Source organism: Phoca vitulina, unplaced genomic scaffold (assembly GCF_004348235.1).
Source record: "Phoca vitulina isolate PV1807 unplaced genomic scaffold, GSC_HSeal_1.0 scaffold53, whole genome shotgun sequence".
NCBI classification, from domain to species: Eukaryota; Metazoa; Chordata; class Mammalia; order Carnivora; family Phocidae; genus Phoca; species Phoca vitulina.
In genome coordinates this window covers 2,028,544-2,052,735 of record NW_022589756.1, presented here as the reverse complement: position 1 = coordinate 2,052,735, position 24,192 = coordinate 2,028,544, and the positions used below count along the sequence as shown (strand labels likewise).

At 46.4% G+C, this 24,192-nt stretch overlaps 2 protein-coding genes across 3 annotated transcripts in view; one reads left to right on the top strand and one right to left on the bottom strand.

Moving 5' to 3' along the window:
• Window positions 1-11,971, bottom strand: part of XPO7 (exportin 7) — an 88,828-nt gene extending 76,857 nt beyond the window's left edge. For both annotated transcript variants that reach the window (XM_032389242.1, XM_032389239.1), the window contains exon 1: window positions 11,901-11,971. In XM_032389242.1, coding sequence (XP_032245133.1) covers window positions 11,901-11,918 — 18 coding nt within the window. In that variant the 5' untranslated portion in view covers window positions 11,919-11,971. The remainder of the gene's footprint in view (window positions 1-11,900) is intronic.
• A 6,244-nt stretch (window positions 11,972-18,215) lies between these two features.
• DOK2 (docking protein 2) lies at window positions 18,216-22,767 on the top strand. Its single transcript, XM_032389138.1, has 5 exons — window positions 18,216-18,452; window positions 19,469-19,750; window positions 19,996-20,083; window positions 20,938-21,122; window positions 21,629-22,767. Exons 1-5 carry the CDS (start codon window positions 18,390-18,392, stop codon window positions 22,247-22,249), a joined length of 1,239 nt encoding a protein of 412 aa, XP_032245029.1. The 5' UTR covers window positions 18,216-18,389; the 3' UTR covers window positions 22,250-22,767.
• The last annotated feature ends 1,425 nt before the right edge of the window (window positions 22,768-24,192 follow it).

The window sequence follows — 24,192 nt, the reverse complement described above, 5'->3', positions numbered from 1 at the left end:
TTATTTCTCTACTTGGTATGCTTATTGACCTAGAGAACACTACGTCTTTTTATTTATTTATTTTTATTTCTTTCTTTTTTTTTTTTTTTTTTTTTAAAGATTTTATTTATTTATTTGACAGAGAGAGAGAGAGCGAGAGAGGGAACACAAGCAGGGGGAGTGGGAAAGGGAGAAGCAGGCTTCCTGCCGAGCCGGGAGCCCGATGTGGGACTCGATCCCGGGACTCCAGGATCATGACCTGAGCCGAAGGCAGTCGCTTAACCAACTGAGCCACCCAGGCGCCCTATTTTTATTTCATTTTTTTATGTCTTTTTAGATCTGGCTTAAGCACTCACCACTTTAAGAAAACTTTCCTGGCTTGGGGGCGCCTGGGTGGCACAGTCAGTTAAGCATCTGACTCTTGGTTTCTGATTAGGTCGTGAGATCGAGCCCTGTGAGCACGGAGTCTGCTGGACATTTTCTCTCCCTCTTGTACTCTCTCTCTAAAGTAAATAAATTAAAAAAAAAAAAAAAAAAAAGAACTTTCCTGGCTCTCCAAGGGAGGACTGACATGTGTGTCTCATTATACTCTATGCATACATGTGTCATATCACCTGTATCTTTTTACTTCCCTTACTGGCATATATTCCTAGCTATTATGGTCCTTGAGTGTAGATGTTATACCTTATTCACCTTTATATACCTACTGCCTAGCACACAGCACACAATCAAAAAATATCAGCCAAATGAAGTAATGTTTACTGATCTGTGTATTTGGTTGTCATTTCTCCTATCTTACCAATTCACCAAGAGGATGATACTATTCTAAACAACAACATTCTGTCAAATAGCAAATAGGGGACACATCGAGGGTACATATGAGACACATCAGGTCAATTCAAGAATGTGACAAGAACTATGTTTGAAACCAAAATGACAAGAGTTGTTTAAAAATCTTATCTTTCTGGAAGCCTCTAAAATACCCTTTGTTACATATTTCCTTAGGTCTATATACAAGAACATCAACAGAACACCCATATGCCACTTTCTCAGTGTGAGCTTGTGCATTTAGATTCTTACTTCAGCAAAACATGTATTTCTAGGATAGATCACATTGACATGACCAATCACAAAATCTTATAAACATCTCTATGTTACAAACAAGATAATTCATCAGGTATAATAATTACATAATTTTCTTTTTTTTTTTTTGCCAAAGAAGAGGATGACCATATGGTAATATATTTGTTGACGTCCACTTATAATTAGTTTTGCCTGCCCCCGAGAGCAGAATCACAAAAAACAGTTTTTAGTGATGTGAAGGAAAGCCTTTAAATTCAATCTTAAAATAGGCTATCTCAACCATTTTAACTTATTTCTGGGTTCTTCTCTTTTTAAAGATTTACTTGAGAGAGAGAGAGAGAGAGAGTGAGAATATGCATGTGCAGGGGGAGGCGCAAAGGAGAGAGAGTTTCAAGCAGATTCTGCAACCTGAGCCGAAACCAAGAGTCGGAAGCCTAACCGACTGCGCCACCCAGGCGCCCCTCTGAGTTATTTTCAAAGCTAATGCTATCATTATGAAAAATTTTAAGGTCAGTAATATTTTAAAAATAGTAGCTGAAAGAAACCAGAATTGCTAGTATATCAAGGCTTAGCACCTTGAATAAATGACTTCATGGTTTAATACCTTCCTCAATATTCTCCGCCTGATCTGTAAAATGGTTTCAAAATACACAGGAATTTTAGGTTTGTTTTTGTCAAGTGCTTTGGGGAAGAATACATGCTTAGGGTGTTTTTTTGGTTAAAGTCCTTAAGACACTACTTCCTATCAGTAAAATTCTGAATTTCTTTTATGAGTTGACTGCTTCCTCTCCTCACTTGGCTAACAGAACAGAACATATCCTAGGCTCAGGGTATAAACAGTAACTAATCTTAAATAAACACCTTAAAATAGGCATTTGCATTCACATACCTAGAAGAATGAGGATCTAGCTTACTTTTATAGGCACCCAGGAAAGTAATTCTATAACCTACATTCCACTTCTGCTTCCATTCCCTTTGGTTCATTGGCAAGCTTTTCTTATTCTAGAGTAGCACTGTCCAATAGAAGTTTCTGTGATAAAAGAAGTATTTTACCTGCACTGTGCAATATGGTAGTCACTAGCCACACAAGGTTAGGGGGTAATGGAAATGTGGTCAATGTGACTGAAGAACTAATTTTTTTTTTTTTTAAGATTTTATTTATTTATTTGACAGAGACACAGCGAGAGAAGGAACACAAGCAGGGGGAGTGGGAGAGGGAGAAGGAGGCTTCCCGCTGAGCAGGGAGCCTGATGCAGGGCTCGACCCCAGGACCCTGGGATCATGACCTGAGCTGAAGGTAGACGCTTAACGACTGAGCCACCCAGGTGCCCCTGAAGAACTAAATTTTTAAATTAATTAAATTTAAATAGTAACATGTGGCTAGCAGTTACCATTTTGGCCAGTGCAGCAGAGATCTGAGAATGCCACTGTCAACAAAAAAGTATAGCCTGATCTGGTTCCTATCAAACTGGGCTTGGGTTAGAACCACGCTGGGCTACTGCCTCCCCTACCCAAAGGTCAGGCAATAGATCTAAAGGGACAAATACGCAAAAAGTCTGCAAAACTTTTTGGTAAAGTGCCAGGTAGTATTTTAGGATTTGTGGGCCAGTAAGTCAACCAGGTCTCTGTTGCAACTATTCAACTCTGACACTGTAGCATAAAAGTAGCCACAGCCAATTGGTTAAGGAACTTGTATGGCTATGTTCCAATGAAACTTTTATTTAAGAACACTGAAATTTGAATTTCATATAATTATTGTGTGCCATGAAATATTACTCTTAGATTTTTTTTTCCAACCATCAAAAAAAAGTTAAAAACTGTTCTTAAGTTATCAGGTCATACAGAAACAGGCTGTGGGGCCAAACCACCAGCCTGGTTTGCAAACCTCTGAAATACATGAAAAGTCAGTGAGCACATGAAGAGATACTCAACCCCCTTAGTCAGAGAGGAAATGCTAGTTAAAACCACAGTAAGATCTCACTAGAATGGCAATATCAAAGGTTGGTGAAGACAGGTAACATTTGGAATTCTTTCTTATACACTGCAGGTGAGAAAGTAAAATGGTACAGTTCCTTAAGAAAATTGACAGTTTCTTTAAAAAAAGTTAAATATACTGGGGTGCCTCAGTGGCTCGGCTGGTGAAGTGTCCAATTCTTGATTTCGGCTCAGGTCATGATCTCAGGGTCGTGAGATCGAGCCCCACGTTGGGCTTGGTGCCGGGTGTAGAGCCTGCTTGATTCTCTCGCCCTATGACCCTCCCCCGCCCTCTAAAAAAATAAACAAATAAAAAATAAAAAGTTAAATATACCATAAGACCCAGCCATTCTTTTCCGAGGCTAACCTAACTCAAGAAAAATGGAAATATATGTCTACACAAAGACTTGCATGTGAATATTTATAGCCCTTTTATTCAGAGTGACTTAAAACTGGAAACAACCCAACTATCCCTCCAAGGTGTGAATGGATATATAAAATGTGATCCATTTATTCATACAATGGACTACTACACAGCAACAAAAAGTAGGCAACCACTGATACTACCCAACAACCTGAATGAATCTCAAAATCACATGCTGAGTAAAAGAAGTAAAAACCCAAAAGAATACACAATAAGTCTATTGCATAAAATTCCAGGAAATGCAAACTAATTTATGGTAACAGAAAGCAGATCAGAGTTGTCTGGTGCTGGGGGAAGGACAGATGGGCAGAGTTAGGAGGAAATGTTTTGTATTTCGATCATGGTGAAGGAGTAACAGGTATGTGTTTGTTAAACTGTACATCTTAAATGGATGCAATTTACTGTGCACATAAAGATAATTTAAAGGAATATCTGATTCCACTGGCATCAGATTTACACATAGCAATCTTCAGGAACTGACATACTCACTTTAAAAAAAAAAAAAAAAAAAAAAGTGCCATTTAGGGCGCCGGAGAGGGGTAAGCAAGGTGCTGGGTGTAGAGCCTGCTCTGAAGTTAGTCTGAAGTCTCACACTATCACTTCTTATTGAAAATGTGCCCCTGGTACCTTGAGGGTATGCAAATCGAAGAGCTTTGAGGAAAGGTTTTAGGAATTCTGTAAACCTACACTTTTCCTGTTTTCAACACTCTGATCTCCCTGTTTAGAACATGGCTTTTAAGTTAGACTACAATGTAGAATTCCAAGAATTAGTAAGTAATCTTTTACATTATAATAGGTTTTCATTCGTAACATCTTTGGGATAATGTCTTTATTTTAAATACACCTTGTTACTCAGGTTCAATTTGTTTAAAAACATTTCATTACAGGTCTTTTGAAAGCTTGATGAAACTTGCTCATCTATGGAACAACGTTATCAGTTCAAAATATTAATAAGGAAAACAAGGTCCCATTTCCCAGGAAGTTTTATGTATTCTTTCAAATTCTTGGGTATTCCTCAGACTAGTTTTTGACAAGACTTTATAAGGATTCCTGAGATGGGTCAATGACAAGCTGATGATTCAAAAAAAAAAAAAAAAATCTACTAACACATAACAAATAATATTCTAAATAATTTGTGGCTATATCTTTGGCAAAATTTGGATGAATTTTTTTCAGCTGAGTACAGGTATGTGAAATATACATCTGGCTTCCCAGATTCTTTTCAGAGAGAACTATATATTACAGCTTCCTATAGTCAAATTAATTTCATGCTTGACTGACAATGTCCTTTTGGAAGAGAGAAATAAAACACCAAAATCAGGAGTCAGTGAAGGTGAATGAGGTTAAGAACCCAAGCCCTGAAATGACTTTTGCCTTTTGAAATAATATATACTTTCAAAACTCTGCAAAGAATTCTAAAGAGAATTGAAAAATACACTTAAAAAAACCCTGCGTTTCCCTTTTCTGGCCTTAAACACAACGCTTTTAACTGTACAAGTGACTCAAGCTTTCAGGCAAATGTCTAACATAACTCTCAATTTGGAGACTACACATTTCAAGTATCATAACTTACCATACAAAGTACCAAGGATATTGGTATTTGTGTTCAACATAAGTTCATACACTTAAACATTAAAAGGCCAGTGCAGCTATAAAATTACAACTTCCTGATGTAGCACAAGGGATATTTCATTAATCTGTTTGCAGAGGTATTTATAAGAAAGCATTCTAACTGTTTTTCATCTAACTAATCTTTCTTTAAGAGAAGTTTAAATCCAGGAACTTTTTATTTTTTTTAAGTAGGCTCCACGCTAGGCCCCAATGCGGGGCTTGAACTCACGACCCTGAGATCAAGACCTGAGCTGAGATCAAGAGTTGGATGCTTAACCAACAGAGTCACCCATGCACCTATATCCAGGGACTTTTAAGTGAGAATAAACTTTTAGTATACTAGCATCAACATCTCACTAATAATGTCAATTCCTTGTCCCAAAAGAAAGGTTTTTCATGCTTATTGTTCAACTAAGAGACCTCTTTACTTATTATTTGGAGCTCAATTTGTGAAGTGTTACAGATAATCACTCAAAAATACTCTGGGAGTTTAAAAAATTGGGAGGGAGGATAGAGGAAGGCATATTTAAGAGAGATGAAATGGAAATATTAGTATGAGCACAAATGTTTAAGGAAAATTCAGTATACTATTAAGTATGTATTAAGAACAGGGTGGTTTATTTGGGAGAGAATGGTAAGGATGACAACTGGAAATCCCGTCAGAATGCTCAAAGTGTAAGAGACTTAACAGATCACCTAATCCAGGTTCAAAAAGACAAGATAAGTTGCCCAATTAATTGGCATAAAAGGACTTAGCAAGATGCCTGGCTAACAGATGCTCAATAATTATGTTGGCATCTCCCTTTTCCCTCCCCCAACCAAGATCCCACACCAGTTAAGTTTGACAATAACTACCATCACAATCATCACCTAAAGCTTCCAACAGTTCTCCAGCCTTCCAGAGAAACCAGGTCCTCTCATCAGCCTAGACCAAGGAAAATTCCATGACTATGATCTCTATAATACCTACCTTAGAGAGTTGCTGTAAGCGTTAAATGAGACCATGTAAAGTGGCAAGCAGCTGAAAATCCAATAAATGCTAACATAAAGTTTCCATTTCTGCCTTCTCTCAAAGACATCCTTTCCATTTATGGTAGTAAGAGTGTGAGTGTGGATGTCTTTGTGTGAGGACACATGAATGTTTATAAAGGGGTGAAGGGCCAGGGATGCAAATATGACATACTTTAGGACCCGGTTTTTGACAATTCTCCTCCTTTCCCCAGGATTTTGGAATACCTCCCCCCCCCCAATCTCATTCCACTGAGAATTCCCTGCTATAGTGAGTCACTGTAAATGTGAGGCATGAGCTCAGATGTACTGGAATGGGGGGGGGGAAGAAGTAATGGGAGTAATAGCCCCCTCATTCAGGGACATGTTGAAAAAACCATGGTCTCATTATAAATTCACAACTCAATAACCCAGGCTTGTTATCTCCCCAATTAAAATGCAAGGCCCCTAAAAATAAGACATCACATCTTATAGTTCTTTCCATGTGTCTATATAGCACTAGCAACAGGACATTAGCAGATACTTAATAGTCTCTATTAATCAGTCTCGAGAATTCAGTATTTAAAAATCCAACCTGCATGGAACTCTCCAGGAACACATACTGTGATCCTGAACTACCCTTTCACATGGGTCAAAAGAGAAACACTTACAAATTAGTTTCTCAAAAAATGTGGTGAGCATTTTCACCTAAAAAGAAACGTTATCTTTAAATTTTAGTTCTAAAGTTCAAGAGTGGCCTGAAACTATAGGCAAATTTTTGTGTAGGTATGCTTTTCCTTCCTGGAGAGCACACAACTTCCATCACATTCTAAAATACACACACACACAAACACACACACACACACCACAAAAAAACCAAACTGCCCCCAAAAAGTGAAGAACCACTGCTCTGTACTGTTTTCTCTGGCTTTAAAGTTCAAGCTCTCAGAGACAGGTCTTACTCAGCTTCACTTCTAAAAGTGTATTTAAAAATCAAATGACAGGATAGTAGTTACCCTTAGGAGGATGTATGGATAGTTATCTAGGGGGGCATCAGAGGGACTTTTGAGGCACTGATTATATTGGATTTGGATGCTGGCTACACAAGCGTTCACTTTGTGAAAACTCATCAAGCTGAACACGTGATTTGTGTACCTGTCTGAAGGTATATTTCACTAAGAGGTTAAAAAAAAACAGTAACAAAGATGGGTCACTTATACAAAGCAGACATCGTTATACAATGTAAAAAATAAGTACTTCAAAATTATGTACTAGGAGAGGCCCCTGTGAAACCTCCCTGTGAAAGAGCCAGTGAGGCACAGTGGCCCTCAGTCCAGCGGCGTGCAAGTAACTAACTGGGGCAGATTCACCAACCTCAGTCAGGCCTTGAGACTGACTGTAGCCCCAGCTGACACACCGACTGCATATGAAAGACCCTAAACTAGAAAGGTCTGGGTAAGCCACTTCCTGATTCCTGACTCAGAAATTCTGTGGGATAATATACGTTTGGTGTTTAAAAAAAAAGGTGATGCAATTTCTAAACACTACCTTCCTTATATATATTGACGTGAGCAAAAAAACCTCAGTAGTTGTACCTGAGACATTAGCTTATTGGTTTAAATTGGGAATATTTCCTTCTCGAAAGGCTGTTGTACAATATTGCTTTCAAAACCCAACCAAGAGGGGCACCTGGGTGGCTCAGCTGGTTAAGTGTCTGCCTACAGCTCTGGCCCTGATCTCAGCGTCCTGGGATCTAGCTCCACCTCTGGCTCCCTGCTCAGCAGGGAGTCTGCTTCTCCCTCTCCCTCTGCTCTTCCCCACCACTCGCACACACACTCCCTCTCTCTCTCTCAAATAAATAAATAAAATCTTAAAACAAAAACAAAAACCTAACCAAGAAAAAAGAAAATATAGCTGGTGATTATGAACACCAATTTCTGCATCAAATGGAATTTAGTTTCTCTGTAAGATACAGAATAGGGATCTTCTCAATGCTTCTTTCTCCTACCTCCATCTAAATTAGAGATTCCATTATAATATAATGTTTTATGTTTTACTGCGTAAGTGTTTGAATGATATCACATGCATACCTTAATTTTTCTGAAGGCTTTTCTCACAAGATGAAATATACTAAAGTCAGAATTATTAAGTAAATTAAATATGTTCCAAAATACAGACAAATCCCTTATATAAATCCACAGAAGAGGGAGATGGGGTGAATGAGGGAATATAGCTATTTCAATATCATCCAATACAAATGTAGCATGTTTTGAAATCAATGTTATTAGTTCTTGTATGTGCACTTTTGAAGCCTGCCCAAAGAGAGCAGCAGAATTTGATATTTCAGCAGTCTGGCTCCTGTGTCTTTCTCAGCTCTGAATTCTCTGCAGTGTACAGTACAGCAAATGGCCTTGTACACATTAAGCATTATGGTATCACTGAAAAAAGTTGCAAAAGTTACTGAGTTTTTCCATTTAAAATTCTCAAAAGTTGTACAGAACTCCCTTCTCAAAATGGGACTACCCATAGCTCCAATCATTTCCTGACATATTTTTGAAAGCTGAAAATACAACTATCAATTTTGCCATCATCAGGCTAAACTTTTACACCCTTAAATTTTAACCTGCCAGTTGTAAAAATTCTTCTGTGTGACTCCCTAAAGTTACATCAGTGATCAATATTTAATTACCATACCTTAAATTTAAAATAAAATATGACTATTTGAAAACAGTATCTTCTGTTATTACAGTCATAATGCAGAGCCCAGTTAATAATACTTTAAGATTCCGTGTAAGGCCCAGCATAACAATATAATAAATCTAACAAAACCCCAGAACTATCCTTCATTTATATTATTATAATTATATATTTAGTATACTCATATACTTAAAAATTAAGTAATGTATATTATTATGTATAATATTATATGCTCTTTCCTTTGCCTTCAAGATCCTGAACACCAGCTAGATCTATTAAAGCTAACATCTGATTCTTCTTAATCTTTTTCATTACCACTGTACACTAAGCGTTGTCTTCTCTTTGCAGTAACTAGCCAGTAACTGAAGATACTGAATCCTCATTAACTTCATCTAAGTTTAGATATTTAAAAGAAAAAAAAAAAAAGGAAAGGGAGCAACTGAAGATAAATACAAATGAGTCTGATTTTTTTTAACAGTCAATGCTCTGTAATCACTGTCTGCATGGTGAGTGTTAGATAAGGTGATCTAGGAACAAGAGACCCACCACTGTTAAGTTGAGTTGCTTATTGCCACTCTTCTAAAGAGGCTTGACTATGACAACGACAGAGCTGAAAGACAGAGCAAATGCTGTAATTTTCCCATTACTAATGTTTTGTAACACTTAAGTCTTCCATAAAACACATATCAGAAGAGATGCTCAGGACTTCAGCCTGAGAATCATATGACACTTGCTTAGTGTCAGTAAAAAAAAAAACCCAAAAACCAAAAACAACAACAACAACAAAACTGCTCACCCTGGTGGTTCAGAAAAGTACTAGACACAAAATGACTCAACTATTTAGCAGTACATATGAAACTTTCAAATAATCACTGTCTTGAATCTGTAACAGACTCCTTTTTAAACTTCATGTTCCAGTAATGTTATGAGAAAAGTATCACCCCTCAACCGACTTCAGATTTGCCTTTAATCCTTTTATTTACTCATTCCATAATGGGGAGAGCATCATCTTGGAAAGGTTTTCTGCTACAGTGAAGTACCAGGGAAAAATCTGTGAGTCTCCAATACTAAAACTGATTTAGTGGTCTAACAAAGTAAAGCAACATGCCCCAATCTATCTAAAGAGAAAAAAATTCCCTCACAAACTTACTCTCTTGCGATGAAGACTGCTAATACAAAGAATAACACACTACAGCTCTTAAAAGTAAAATAAAACACTGGCTGGCATACTCCCCTTTGTTTCGAAAACTTAGTAAATTCTTAACTTTGGTAGATTTTTATTCTTGGGTAGGTGGGAGAAAAATATCACCTTATTAAAAATACGACAGACCCTCCTTTGAGCCAAAAATGCTACGAAGATTAATTACTTTGATGCGGCTTGACTTTCCTCTTGTGAGAAATGACAGCCTTTTGGGTTCAAGGTATGAGAGAGATTATATTAAGAGATACTCCTTACAGGAGATAGAACAAATGTATATTCATAAAAGCAAACTGACTTCCTTTGCTTTCCAAATCATCATTCAGAAAGACTATCCATTCAAACCATGTTTTGGAATGCTCATGGACACTGTTTTTTCCCCCAGTAGAAAACACTAGACCCAGAGTCAAAATGCTTTTGGCCTCTTAGCTGGATCTTACATAAATCTCGTATCATTTTGTACTCTGGTTTGCCTTTAAAAAGAGAAATAATTCTTACCTACCTACTCTTTTAGGATGGAAGAATTTTTTTTTTAATCACATAAAATCCTTTATGTTTCTTAGAAATGACTGCTATAAAACTCAAGGTGCTGCACTATTACTACTATTATCACCGTGTATCAAGTTTTACTGCTATTTCTGAATTAGGCCATGATACTGGTTTTAAAACACAAATCTTGTGGTTTTTCCATCTGCGGTTACAATTTTTTATAATTCTATCCTGATAACTTGTCCCTCATACTCCAAAGATCTACTCCACTGATCCCTGGGCCTGAAAATTAGTGCCTTCTCTCCCATTAAACAACTGATAGAAGTCACACCACTCTAGTTTCTTGTACACATCATATCAGGAATAAGATCATTCTTTTTACTTGAGAAATGATACTATATAGTATCCAACATTAGGTGACACTTGTTATACTCTCTATACTTCCCACAACACAAAATCTGTGCAGTTACCTAGAAAATCTGAAAGCCTCTGACAACAGATTTATACCAATAAACTGTCATAAAAATATCATGTCTAGAGCACAGAGAGAAAAACTTTATCGAGATTACAAGAAATAACCCTGCACTCCTTCAGCTACTACTAGGTTTGGTGTGGGCTGTCCCTTCCTAGGGCCTGTGCCATGTCTTTGAAGAAAGTGGCTTGGGCCCAAAGCACGCCTGGGGCAGCTCTTGAGCCCGATCAAGACCCTCCACAGCAACGTCTGCACCCAACACTGAATCTCTCATTTCAGACACACCCCCCTCCACCCCGCGTTTCATAGGAGATGTGGGCACTCAACTCCTTCACTGTGGATAGGGGGACAGGAGGGCGGGCGGGCCCAGGCCTGAGCACCCATTTTGGGAGGATTGGGGAGCTCGGCCCCATAGGCTGTGCGATTGGGAGTGTGGGAGTGAAGGGCGCATCCGTGGGAGGGGGAAGGAGGCCAGGTCGGGGTGGGGGGGGTCTCTTGTATTCGGGGGCGTGAAGAGGAAGGCGGCGGGAAATACTCTGGAGAGGGAGATTTACCAGTGTGAGGTTTCTTTTTGTTATTTGTTTAGAGCTGGAGAATGTAATGGGGAAGACCCCTCAGGGCGGACCCGACAAGGGGGTCTCCCTCCCTACCCCGTCTTGGGGGGCAAGAGGACTTGCGGAAGGCCTCCTTCCAGCGGGAAGACAGTGACTGATAAACGATGTAAGCTGTGCGCGCCGGGGCACGGATTCCTGCACCTCTGGCCCCGCGCGAGAGGCGTGGGACCGGGTGGGAGGGGATGGAGGAGGCCCCCGGCCCGGGAGGCGGGAAAGGCCCCGGAGCTCTGGGACGGGCGGCGGCTCCGGAGCCCCGAGTGGCGGTGGCGCGGGCCTGGCGAGCCCCGAGCCGGCTCGAGCCCTTTGGTCCGCGTGCGCCCCCCACTCCCCACTCTCCGCGGCCGCCGCCTCCCCCCCCGCGGCTCCTCTCACCTGCACATGATCCGCCATTTTGCTCCATTCATGCTCCTCTCCGGCCCCCCCTCCCCCCCAGCGCGCACCTCGGCCGGGGCCGCTGCCGCCGCCGCCGCCGTCGCCGCTGCGCCTGCGCGCTGGGGGCTCGTCGCGCTACGCTCGCGGCGTAGCGCTGCTCGGCTGCGCAGGCCTCGACGGCCGGGGCCGCGGTTGGAGAATGCGCAGCGCCGTTGGGACGGCGTAAAGGCGCGGGCAACGTCAGCGGCCCGGAGACGCGGGGGGTGGGAAGAAGGAGTGGGCTGGGGGAGCGCGAAGGGAGGGGGAGCCGGGGGAACAAAGCTTTGTTTACATGGTTTTTAAAGGGGCCGCGCTGGCTCCTGCGGGCGGGCGGGCGCTGGAGCGGGGGTTGGGGTTGCCTGCTGCTCGTAGGCTTGGTGAGGGCTCCAGGAGGGGGGCTGGGACCTGTCCCCGCCCAGAACCCAGCACCTGGTGGAGTCCTCTCTTCCCGAGTTGTCCTCCTTTCGACTTCTCCCTGGATGCTCCCCGCACCCCCACCGTGCAACTGCTGTTACATCACACCCCCGAACGGTCTTCCCTGCGTCCACCGCTGGTATCCACCCCCACCCCCCTACTTAGGATGTCTGCATTATTCTTTACTTGCCAGTGAACTGCCGACGTCGACCGAATTTATTTAGTGTCTTTCTAGCTCTCTGCTCCAGTGGTAAGGGCCACTGCTCTCTGATCCTGTGTTTTACCAGCAACCTGAATAGTGATCTCCCTGTTTTCGTGTCTGTCCTTTTCTCCTCCAGAAACGTTCATGGGAATAGCCGCCAAATAGTGGTGACAATGGAAACACGCAGAAGGCACTGTTCCAGTCTTCACAATTAGATTATTATCTTAATCAGTACTCTAGGCTGCCTCCTGAGAGGGGTCAGATGCTGGGAAAGGTGGTGGTGGTGGGTCAGATAAAGGGGTTTTAGGACCCCTGGGCTCAGTCTTACTGGGATAGTCAACCCCCTGGGTCAGATCAGGTCAGTCCCTGCCCGCTGAGGCCAATTCCAATCTTTTCCACCGGGAATTATCAGTGTTAGATAATGCTGGTTTTTGTTTTCCGTTGAATTTCACTCTTGCTTCCAATCAAGGCCCCCAGATTAAATTTTCGCTGGATTCTGAGAGTATTGGTTGTTTGAAGTTTATATTGACTGGGGGCTACCACCTGCAATGGAAATGAAGGTGGTAGTGAAGCACTTTCTGTTGTGGATAGAGTGGACTGGTGCTCAGCATTCATTTCAACCTGGGTCCTCCTAGTGTTTCGTTCTGGTTTGCGGACGTAGGACACCTAAAAACTACATTACCCAGACTTCCTTGCAGCTAGGGTTCTGTATGCAAGATTGCCTCTGCCAATTAGATTCATTGGGAGATTTTGGAGGTAGAAGTGAAGCAGAAGCTTTTGACTGTTGCTTCTGGCAAGCCTAATCCCTGGAATGTTGTGTTGTGCTGTGTTTTGTTTTCCCAACAACCTTCCAGTGTCCAATCATAAGCTCCCTGAATGTATTGAGGGGTGGTGGTGAGTCAGGGGCTTCCTGACCTTGGCATAGCAGCTGCAGTGGTATATTCTTGGAGTCACAATTGCAGTGGCAGTCTTCCAATTCATTATTTGCCTGATTGGGTGGGAGTAACTAACAGCTCTCTGTGGTCCAGGCCCCCAACCACTCCTCCATCAATCCTCCTCCTCACACTTGGTTCTCCCTCCATCCTCCCTTTATCAGTAAATGGTACCACACTTTACCCAGTTGCTCAACTGAAAACCCAGGAATTATATTGATTCCTAGCATCTCAACAGTTCCCTATATCCAATCCACTTGCAAGTCCCATTTAATCTATATTTAATACATACCCAAATCTGGCCACTTCTCTTCATTTCTACTGCTAACACCCTGGTCTAAGCTACATCACATTTTTCTTGGGGTCTGGTAATAGATTCCTAACTAGTTTTCCTGCTTCCTGTCTTGCCCTGTGATAATCTGTTTTCCATATAGTGGCAGAACATTTTTTTTTTTTTAAGATTTTATTTATTTATTTGACAGACAGAGAGATAGCGAGAGCAGGAACACAAGCAGGGCGAGTGGGAGAGGGAGAAGCAGGCTTCCCGCCGAGCAGGGAGCCCGATGTGGGACTCGATCCCAGGACCCTGGGATCATGACCTGAGCCGAAGGCAGACGCTTAACGACTGAGCCACCCAGGCGCCCAGTGGCAGAACATTTTAAAGTCATAAATTAGATCATTATACCCCTGCTTAAAAATCCTTAAGTGGCCTTCAGTTTCGTTTAGAATACATTCCAAATCCTTGCTGTGGCCCAAGAAGCCACATAATCTGACCTTATCTCTACCATGTTCCATCTTGTTAACAATGCTCTGGGCATTCTGGCTTTCTTGCAACTCCTCACATTTACAGTGTTTCTGTCTCAGGGCCTTTGCATTTGGTGTCACTTCTGCCTGGTATGTTTTTTCAGATCGTTAAGTAGCTAGTTCCCAGCTGTCATTGACTTCTTAGTTCAGTTGTTATCTTCTCACCACTTAGGATCCTCTGACCCCATCCCTGCCATACTTACAGCATTGATCATGGTCCAAAGCTATTTACTTGCTTACTCTTTTCATTGTCAGGGTCTCCGATTAGAAAGTAACCACTTTCTAATCTTTATGCTGTGTCCCTAGTCCCTCTGTACCGAGTAGATGCTCAGTAAATAATTTCTGAGTTAATTAACTTATTTATATCTCTGTCTCATTCTATGTTGTGTGTGGGTTCATATGAGAACATAAAGCATTTGGAATGTTATGTCAATGTTAAGTAACATAATTATTTCGTTCTATTATAAGCCCTTCTTCTCAGAGAGCTTCAAGCACTGGGTCTCTCCTTCCTTGTACTGGGAGAAGTGAAATACTTAATGGAGAAAGGGTGAGACTAGAAACAAAACTCGAGAGACTGGTGTTGTGCTCCCTCCTTCAGTCAGGATCCACTGGGTTGGGGAGAAGCAGGGGAGGATCTTTATGACCCCAGGTCACGTATCTCTTTCCTCAGTTCTCCATCCTTCTCAGGCCCACACCAGCTCCGTGCCCATTGTAAACCTTCTTTTCTGTTGTGTGCCCAGTGCTACCACTGGGGTAGGTGCTCCACCTGTCCGTCGCTTGGGGGTCACCTAATCTCCAAGTGTGCCCAAGGAATCAGACACATTCTCTGCTCCTTCCTTTGTGGCCCCCAAAGACAAGCTCACAAGCCCTTTTGTGTTAAGGATTTAGTTGCTAATCACTGGTGAGAATAATAACAAAAAGTTGCAAAGCTCTTGGAGCTGTGTTCTCTGGCCTGCATGGTTCCTAACTCCTATTGAGAGAAACCAGTGTAAATGAAAGGATCCCCTGGCTTACACTGAAGCACAGGTGAGGTGTGGTATGTCCCTTACTTTCCAATAAAAGCAAAGAGAAACCAAAGAGCACTCCAAACCCCACTTGTGCCTCAGTATAAACCACTGGGACTCTTCCCTTTAGGATGCTTTCTCTTCCCATCATCGGTGCCTGGGTAACCTAAGGGCCTCTCATTTTCTGCCCCTCTGCTGTGTCTTGGAGCTCTGTCTTCTGGGTCTCTGCTCACAGGATTTGCCTGTGGCCAGACGGAAGGTACTGGAATTAGTACTCCCACTGCAGGGATCCCGCAAGGCCTGCCAGGGAAAGTGGGAGGCCTTTAAAGTGTGTTGCTTATAGTACATTCCTGCTGTTCCATTTGCAGACAACAGCCACAGAATTTTTCCAGCTACCAGAGGCAAGGGATGGCATGTGGTTGTCTGGAATACCTGGGGCCCAGGCCTCCAGGTAGAAATAACTTTTAAGTAATCTGGTAAGCTCGGGTGCCCCCCTGTGGTTCCGAGTGGAATGTATCCAATTTGCCTTAGGGAAAGGCAATCAGAGTAATGAGGGGGGGACGGTATTTTCTATTTTTCTGCTTCTCAAACTGAGGTCTGGCCCACCTGCCAGCACTATCAGCATCTCTGGTCTCACTCCAGACCTGCTGTATCAGAATCTGCACTTTTAACAGGATCTTCACATTACTGTTGGAAAGGCACTGTTCTGGCAGCCTCCAGGATGACCCTAAAAGCTCTGCTCTTCTCACTCCATAAGGAGATGCTGATGGCCAAAGACCAAACAGCTCCCAGGTAGCACTGCCTCTCCTTCGGGACTAAAGAGACAGAATAGACCCTGCCCCATTTCCATACTCCTAACCACTTCCCAAGGAGCTTTTCACACACCAGCATCCTTGGTTTTCCCTTGATCTCTGGATCAACCTGTTCAAATCCAGGCAGCAGGGCTGAGTGCCGTGAGCTTTACGTGACTCAGCCCTTTCCTCCCAGAGCTCATAACATTCATCTTTTAAAGCTGTTTTGGTAAAGCACACGGCATATACAGCAGATGGTCTGAGCAGTACACTGCTCTGTTCTCCTTCCCAAGGCAAACAAACCCCTGTGGTAGAGGAAATGGCCCGGTTATGTAAGCACCCGTTATGGGGTTACCCCAAGAGTGCTTGTCTAATTCTCTGGCTCCCCAACATTTCTGCACCATGCCTCCATCAGATTGCTTCTCTAAACCATCTGGCTCTAAGTTAAATATTTTCTGGGGACCTTAGATTTCCCCAAAGCAATGTATTTTCTTGCATGGAGTCGGGATTGTGCTTAGGGGCCAGCAATAAAAAGATCATTGAGTTAAAAATCAGGAGCACTGGGGCACCTGGGTGGCTCAGTCAGTTACATGTCTGCCTTCGGCTCAGGTCATGATCCCTGGGTCCTGCGATCCAGCTGGCACTGTGTTCCCTGCTCAGCAGGGAGTGTGCTCCTGCCTCTCCCTCTGCCTCCCCCCTCATGCTCGCTCATGCACTCTCTCTCTCTCTCAAATAAATAAATAAATAAATAAATAAATAAATAAATAATTTTTTTTTAAAGATTTTATTTATTTATTTGAGAGAGAGAGAGAGACAGCGAGAGAGGGAACACAAGCATGGGGGAGAGGGAGAAGCAGGCTTCCCGCGGAGCAGGGAGCCCAATGCGGGGCTCGATCCCAGGACCCTGAGATCATGACCTGAGCCGAAGGCAGACGCTTAACGACTGAGCCACCCAGGCGCCCAATAAATAAAATCTTTTTAAAAAATCAGGAGCCTTGGTAATTTCTCCTGTCCCCACCAGCCCTGTGACCTCAGGGGAGTTGCAAACAGGTGGGTTCATACCTGCATTCCCTTTTTCCAGGGATAGATAGTATGGCTGGTGACATTGTGTGCCTGGAAGCTCTAGTAACTAAGGAGTACTTTTGTTTTGGCAACTATGAAGGCTTTTTTGATTTTTTTAATATAAGAGATTGCTATTGTAACTTAAAAAGATAATCCCCAGATGAAGCTCTAGTGCCTTTATAATGCTCACAAAGGCTGGAAAGAAGGTGAACTCCAATTGTTTGGATGTGCTCTAGGAATATAGCATGTTTCAGTGTGGGGATGTTCATGTTTCTAGAATCCCAAGAAGGTGCTGTGTGTTTGTGCAGTTGTCTGGGGCAGGGAGTGCTCCTCTTGGAATGAAACACAGTTGCAGCTGTGTGTGAAAGTGGTGAGCTCTGTCTGATGTGTTCTGTATGCTGGGCGTGTGTATGTGTGGCTTAGCTCTTACTGAGCTGAGAGACCTGGGTTCCGGTTTGGTGGCCTTGAACGCGTCCCTCAGATCTTCCTGAGCCTCAGTCTATTCATTTTTATTTTATTTTATTTTTAAAAAGGTTTATTTACTTATTTTAGAGAGAGAGAGCTCTCGAGCCAGCAGAGGGAGGGGTATGGGAAGAGGGACAAGCTCCCCACTGAGTGTGGAGCCCGATGACCATGACCGCGGGGCTCCATCTCAAGACCTTGATATCATGACCTGAGCCGAAATCAAGAGTCGGACCCTTAGCCGACTGAGCCACCCAGGCGCCCCCAGTCTACTCATTTTTTAATTAAGGACTTAGTCTGGTTGATTTTTAAGTTCTCTTCCAACTGTGTCATGCTGAGCATCCCACTTGAGTATGAGGGCCTTTTGCTATTGGTTTTATTGTTGAATTTGGTTCTGGGTCTCTCTGTTGCTCTAGGTCAGCCATTCCCTTGTTTGGTGACTCCTCGGCCAGCTTCTGTACCTGAGTTGTTGCTGGCCGAAAAACTGGAAATTAGCTTTTCAGAAATTATCTTACTCAGTGAAAATGCAGGAAGCTTGTGCATGAAACTCATTCGTCAAACACACACACACACACACACACACACACACACACACACGGAGCCAAGAAACCACAGGGCCCATCGGTTTGTCGTCATCAAGCAGACGAGAACAGTGCAGAAAACTCTAGGCAGAGAGGAAATGAACTTGAGAGAAGGGGGAACACACAGGCGGGAGGAGAAAAAGAGGGCTGGAGTGGAAGGAGAGAGCTGAAGGGCTGGGGTGCCGGTACGGTGGGAGGATGGAAGAAGTGGCAGTGAAACAGGGCTTCTTACACCTGCTGCAGCAGCAGACTTTTGGAAAGGTAAGAGCAAGACTGTGCTGGGACTGGGCAGAAGGCCTGGGGGGCTGCTAGAAATCCCTGGGGAGGAAGAGGAGCCCCCGAATGTTTCAAAACCCTTATGGGAAGATAGGCACTGTGCCACCCACCATGTTAGACCCAGAGCTCAAGCTTGGGAGGAGTCTTTCCTCAGCAGCCGCTTGCTTCCCCAGCCAGGCCCCAGACTGTGCTGTTTGCAGACGGCTGTTCAGTTCACCAATGGGGAGGGGGGTAAAGGAGGGCTCTAACTCCATTTCTTGCCTCTTTGGCTCTGTGGTAACTTGTCACGGGGATGCTTGGGAAGGGAAGGGACGGGAAGGAGCAGCAGAGGGGATAATTCGGGGTTGCAGTGGGGTTCCTTCTCCCTTTCCTGCTCTGGTGGGGTGACTTTGGTTGGTGACAAGCTTGAGCGGGGGTCTCTGTGGCCAGCCTCCTTTTCCTTCTTTGGCCTCTTTAAATGAGGAAGTCCTCTTTCCCTCAGCTGATTCACACTAGGGCTTCTCTGTCTCTCTCATGACCCAACCTGTCAAGGGATGAAGCAGGAAGGTTCAAGAGGGTGGACTGAAGTTCCTGGCCTGGGGCCTTCTGCCGGACCTTGTGAGAACCATGGTCTCTGGTCAGGGCCCTCGTGCTGCCCTCTCATCCCTCCTCTGGGCTTCAGGGACTTACAGGATTTTGCCCTTTGACTTGGGTCTTGGCTGGGCCTGCCTTGCAGTCTGCCTCCATGGGCTCACCGTGGTGCCTCTCTGTCTTCGGCATTCTACCTGCTCTCACTGTCTCTTCCTTGGTTGTGGGGGGCAGATCTCCAATGATTTCTAATTGCTAAGGTCCCTGCTATTCTCTCTGACTCCTTGGGTCTCCTGTGATCTTCACCTCTCTCCTTGTACCTGAATGCTGCCCCATGACCTCTCCCATGCTTCCTCCTCTCCCCTTTGGTCACCATCTCTCCATTTCTCGGTGGCTCCCTCTCGGCACCCCACCTGCCATGCGTCTGGATTCAGAAATGGCGCCGGTTTGGGGCTGTGCTGTATGGAGAGTCAGACTGCGCCTTGGCCCGGCTGGAGCTCCAGGAGGGCCCAGAGAAGCCGCGCCGGGGAGAGGCTGCCAGGAGGGTGATCCGCCTCAGTGACTGCCTACGGGTGGCTGAGGCCGGCGGGGAGGCCAGCAGCCCCCGGGACACCAGCGCCTTCTTCCTGGAGACCAAGGAGCGCCTCTACCTGCTGGCAGCCCCCGCCACAGAGCGCAGTGACTGGATCCAGGCCATCTGCCTCTTGGCCTTCCCTGTGAGCCATCCACGGGTGCAGAAAGGGCGAGGGGGCATGGCATGTGGGAGGGGGGCACTCGGTACTTGCTGTGGGCAGGTGTTGTAAGAGCCAAGCTCAGGATGCTGGGGGCAGTTCCTTGCAGGGGGGGACCCCATTCCAGAATGCAGACAGGGACAGCAGGCTGAGTGTGTCTGGAGGAAGGCCTGGGCCGGAGGTGGGGCTGGGCATGGGGGCCAGCGGTGAGACCCTGGCGTCTTCCTCAGGGCCAGAGGAAGGAGCTGCTGGGGCCTGGGGGGAAGGGCAGCCGGCCCTGCATGGAGGAGAATGAACTGTACAGCAGCACGACTGCAGGTGAGGGGCTGCATCTTCTCCGGGGGGTGGCCTCCCCAGGGCTGTGGTGGGGTGGGGCTGTGGGCGACAGCCGCCTTTGAGTCTTCCTGCCCTGTGGTTGCCCCCAGTCCCGGCCAGCCCCCTTATCAGTCTCTCTGCATCGCTTCCGGGAGAGGCCGAGGTGGGGGAGCCAGGCCTGCCCTGAGCTCACTCCCTCTTGCCCAGGCCCTGCTGCTGGGAGAGGGCCAGGCTGGGGGGGTTCAGTAAGGTGCTGCTCTTGGACTCTCTGTCCTTCTCTGTCTGAGAAGAGAATGGTTTTGCTTCTGTGGATTTAAGGTGTCCTGTGGCAAGGGAGCTTTCTGCTGACAAGGCAGTCCCTTTTTGTGACGTCTAGCCCACCAGGTTGGCTGTGTGGGGGGAGCAGATGGACACAGGGTGACATTCAAGCCCCACCTCACAGAAGGCGCGGGATGGCGTCAGCAGTGGGTGGCTAGGCTGAGAGCTGGGAGGGCAGGGTCGGCTGCACCTGCAGCCGTGACAGTAGGACTTTGGGAGGTGGCTGCGTCGGGGGGGCAGATTAGATGGAGAAGACAAGGCTGTGGCTCTGGCAACAGGGGCAGGAAGGATGTGGGCACAAGGTCGGGGTGCGTGTGGCTAGGGCATGATGCCGACTAGGGGAGGGGGTGGAGGTATCTGGCATTTTGGGGAGTATGACCTGTCCTAGGGCAGCTCAGCCTTCAAGACACAGGCTATGGGGTCATGGGCACATGGCTAATGCTTTTTCTGGAGGCCTCTGGCACGTTCATTTAGAGCAGGGCAGAGTTGAGGCAGGCCAGCTATTTCCCACTGACCGCCTTCTCCCGTCTCCTCGCCAGTAGTCCCCCGCAAGGAGTTTGCTGTGACCATGAGACCCACAGAAGCCAGTGAGAGGTGCCGGCTCCGGGGATCCTATACCCTCCGGGCTGGGGAGACTGCCCTGGAGTTGTGGAGTGGCCCTGAGCTGGGCACCCAGCTGTTTGAGTGGCCCTACAGGTTTCTGAGGCGCTTTGGGCGGGACAAGGTGAGCAGGGGCCGCCACAGGGCAGGTTGAAAGAAAGGAGAGCTGTGAGAGAAGAGATTGTCAGGGAGAGGGCAAAGGGGCCCTCAAAGGAGGAGCGAATGGGAGGAGGAAGGAAAGACAGAGATAAAAGCCAGCAGAAGAAAAAGAGCTAGTGGGGAGAGAGCCAGGGGGTGGGGGTGGGGGTGGGAGAGTGAGGTGGGGTGGAAGGACAGGAGAACAGGAAGAGGTAGAGTGGTCAGAGGGGTGAACGGTGGCTGGCATTCCTGAGGTTGAATATATACCAAGCTCTGTACTTGGTTGGATGGGAGGGAGAAAGAAAGGAGAAGAGTGAGGGCTTTGCTTGTTAAGGAAAAAACCCAGAGGGAGGAGAACCAGCTTGGGGAGAAGCTCCCCCAGTTCCTGTGGAGGGAAGCTGGAGGTGACAGGTTTGTGGTTGGGAGCTGGGTCCAGGGGAAGCAACCCCACCCTGGGGCCTGGCTAATAATCTCCCTTTCCCCTCCACCCAGGTAACCTTTTCCTTCGAGGCAGGCCGGCGCTGCGTCTCTGGAGAGGGCAACTTTGAGTTCGAAACCCGGCAAGGCAACGAGATCTTCTTGGCCCTGGAAGAAGCCATTTCTGCCCAGAAGAACAGCGCCCCTCCTGGGCCCCAAACCCAGCTAGCCACAGTCCCTGCGGTGCTGCCCCGGCCAGAAAGCCCCTACTCCCGGCCCCACGACTCACTGCCACCTCCGTCGCCCTCCACTCCAGTGCCCACCGCCCGGCCACGGGGCCCAGAGGGGGAGTATGCAGTGCCCTTCGATGCAGTGGCCCGTAACCTGGGGAAGAGCTTGAGGGGCATCCTGGCGGTCCCTCCCCAGCCCGCCACGGACCCTCTGTATGACAGCATTGAGGAGCACCCACCCCCGCGACCTGACCACATATATGATGAGCCTGAGGGAGTGGCTGTCCTGTCCCTGTATGATAGCCCACAGGAGCCCCAGGGTGAGGCCTGGAGGAGGCAGGCCACAGCTGACAGGGACCCTGGCAGCCTCCAGTACGTCTACCCAGCAGGGCAGGACTTCTCTGCCTCTGGCTGGCCACAGGGAACTGAGTATGACAATGTCATTCTTAAGAAAGGCCCAAAGTGATGGGGGTGGAGAAGGCGTAGACCTTATCAAATACGGGTGCTGAAGCCTGTGGGTGCTGAAGCCTGCCTGTCCCCCCTGGGGGTGGGGTCAGAGGTCCGTGAGAAGGAGCGGGAGGGTGGCAGCAGGCCTTCCTTCTAGTTTCTGCTGGTTACTCCTCCTGGCTGCTGCATTCCAGGAACTTCCCTCTGCTCCTTCCGGAACCCTGGGCTTGGCCTACCTTAGTCTGGTCTGAGGAATTGTCCCTCCCAGGGCCTGCTGCATGAGTCACCATCCCAATGCAGGAAGAGTGCCTGAAAGCGACGCACCCTCCTCCTACCCCTTTCCACTTCCTCTTCTTTCTTTCCCCGGCCTAAAGGAACCTTGGGCATTTAGGGCAGAGGACAAAAGGATGTCAGCAAATTGCCCTGGTTCCTTGGCTTGTGCGGGCCTCCTGCCTGCTGGGGATAGCCCTGGCTCCAGGCACCCGGGAGGATGGCTGTCGCTTTCTGTAGGTTTTGGACTTCTCTGTGGCATTAAAATTTCTGGAATATTTTTGTGTGGCATCAGTGCTGTGGGGTGGGGATGGGATGCGACAGCCACAGCCCTCCTGGGGAAGAATGCTTCAACTGGCCACCATTGATACTTCCTGTCCCAGCAGCAAGATCCTCTCTGAGCCTAGGCTGGGTCCCAAGCATTTGTCCACAGAGTAGCAGGTCTGTGAAAGTCAGGGCAGCTTGGGAAGCATGTTTAAGCATCTCTAACCCTTTGTTAGCTTAGGGTCAACCCCAGGAAAATAGTGGGGAAGCAGGGTATATATGCGAAGAGCTGTACTGGAGGGTGGGAAAGAGTTGGCAGTCACTGAGCCTCTTATGCACTAGAAGTGGGACTAAGGAGCTGTGTGGCCCTGGATCAATTCCTTGCCTTCCTAAGACTTGCCTTCTTTGTCCACCACGTAGGCTCTGAGAACTCTTCCTGCTTTGTCATTCTCCATAGGCCCTCAGTATCCCACTTCCCTACAGGTCAGCCTCTTTGTCCTGTACCCTTCCCTCTCATCAAAACCTGCTTTCAGTCGATGTCAGTATTATGCCATGTCGTGTCAGTACACTTCTGCTACCAACCAATTCTGCCAATATTATGGAGCATTGTCAGGCTCTAGACTGCCCTGGCCTCAAGATGCTGGCAGCCCAGAGGGGGCTGAGACAAGGACACAGGGGCCTATTACAAGAGGGGGGCATTAGTGCCACAAGAGGGGAACCAGGGTCCTGGGGGCCAGAGGAGGCAGCTGTTTATCATGGGACATACGAAGAAAGACTTCATCTGGAAGGTGGATCTCCAAGGGTGGGAAGGAATTTGATGAAGACTAAAGGAGTGTGTGAAGAGAGCATCATGGGCAGAAAAGTGAGGATGTGTGGGGGTATGTAGGTGCTCAGGCAGGAGTTCCATGTTCAGAGGGGAGGGAACACGCAGCCATCTTTTTGGGAAGGCAGCTTCCAACCATGTTGTGGAAGGAGGGATTCGAGAGGAAGGAGGCACGATGAGGCTTTTGAGCAGAGTCCCAGAAGAGCTGTGCATTAGGGCAATAACCCCACCAGCGCTGTGGAAAATGGGACTGGCGATAGGAATGGTTTGAGGCTGCCTTGGAAGGAGAAATTCAGAAAAGAATGGACTCAAAAGATGTCGAGATCGGGCCTGCAGATCTTGGAGTCATGTTGGGCATGGAACGCCAAGAAATGGAGTTTCTGTAAAGATTCAGGTTTGGTGAAGAAGGTGAGCTTGGTTTCTGACGTGTAGAGGTTAAGATGGCTTTATTGTATCCAGCCAGGAGAGTCCTAAAAGCAGCTGGAAAGGGGCGCCAGAGCTCAGGAGGGAAATGAGACAGAGCCTCTCCGGTGTGGGTGTGTTGTGATCGACGTTTTATCTCAAACCAGGCCTTTGCCCCTTGTTAAGGGAAGTTGAGGCAATGG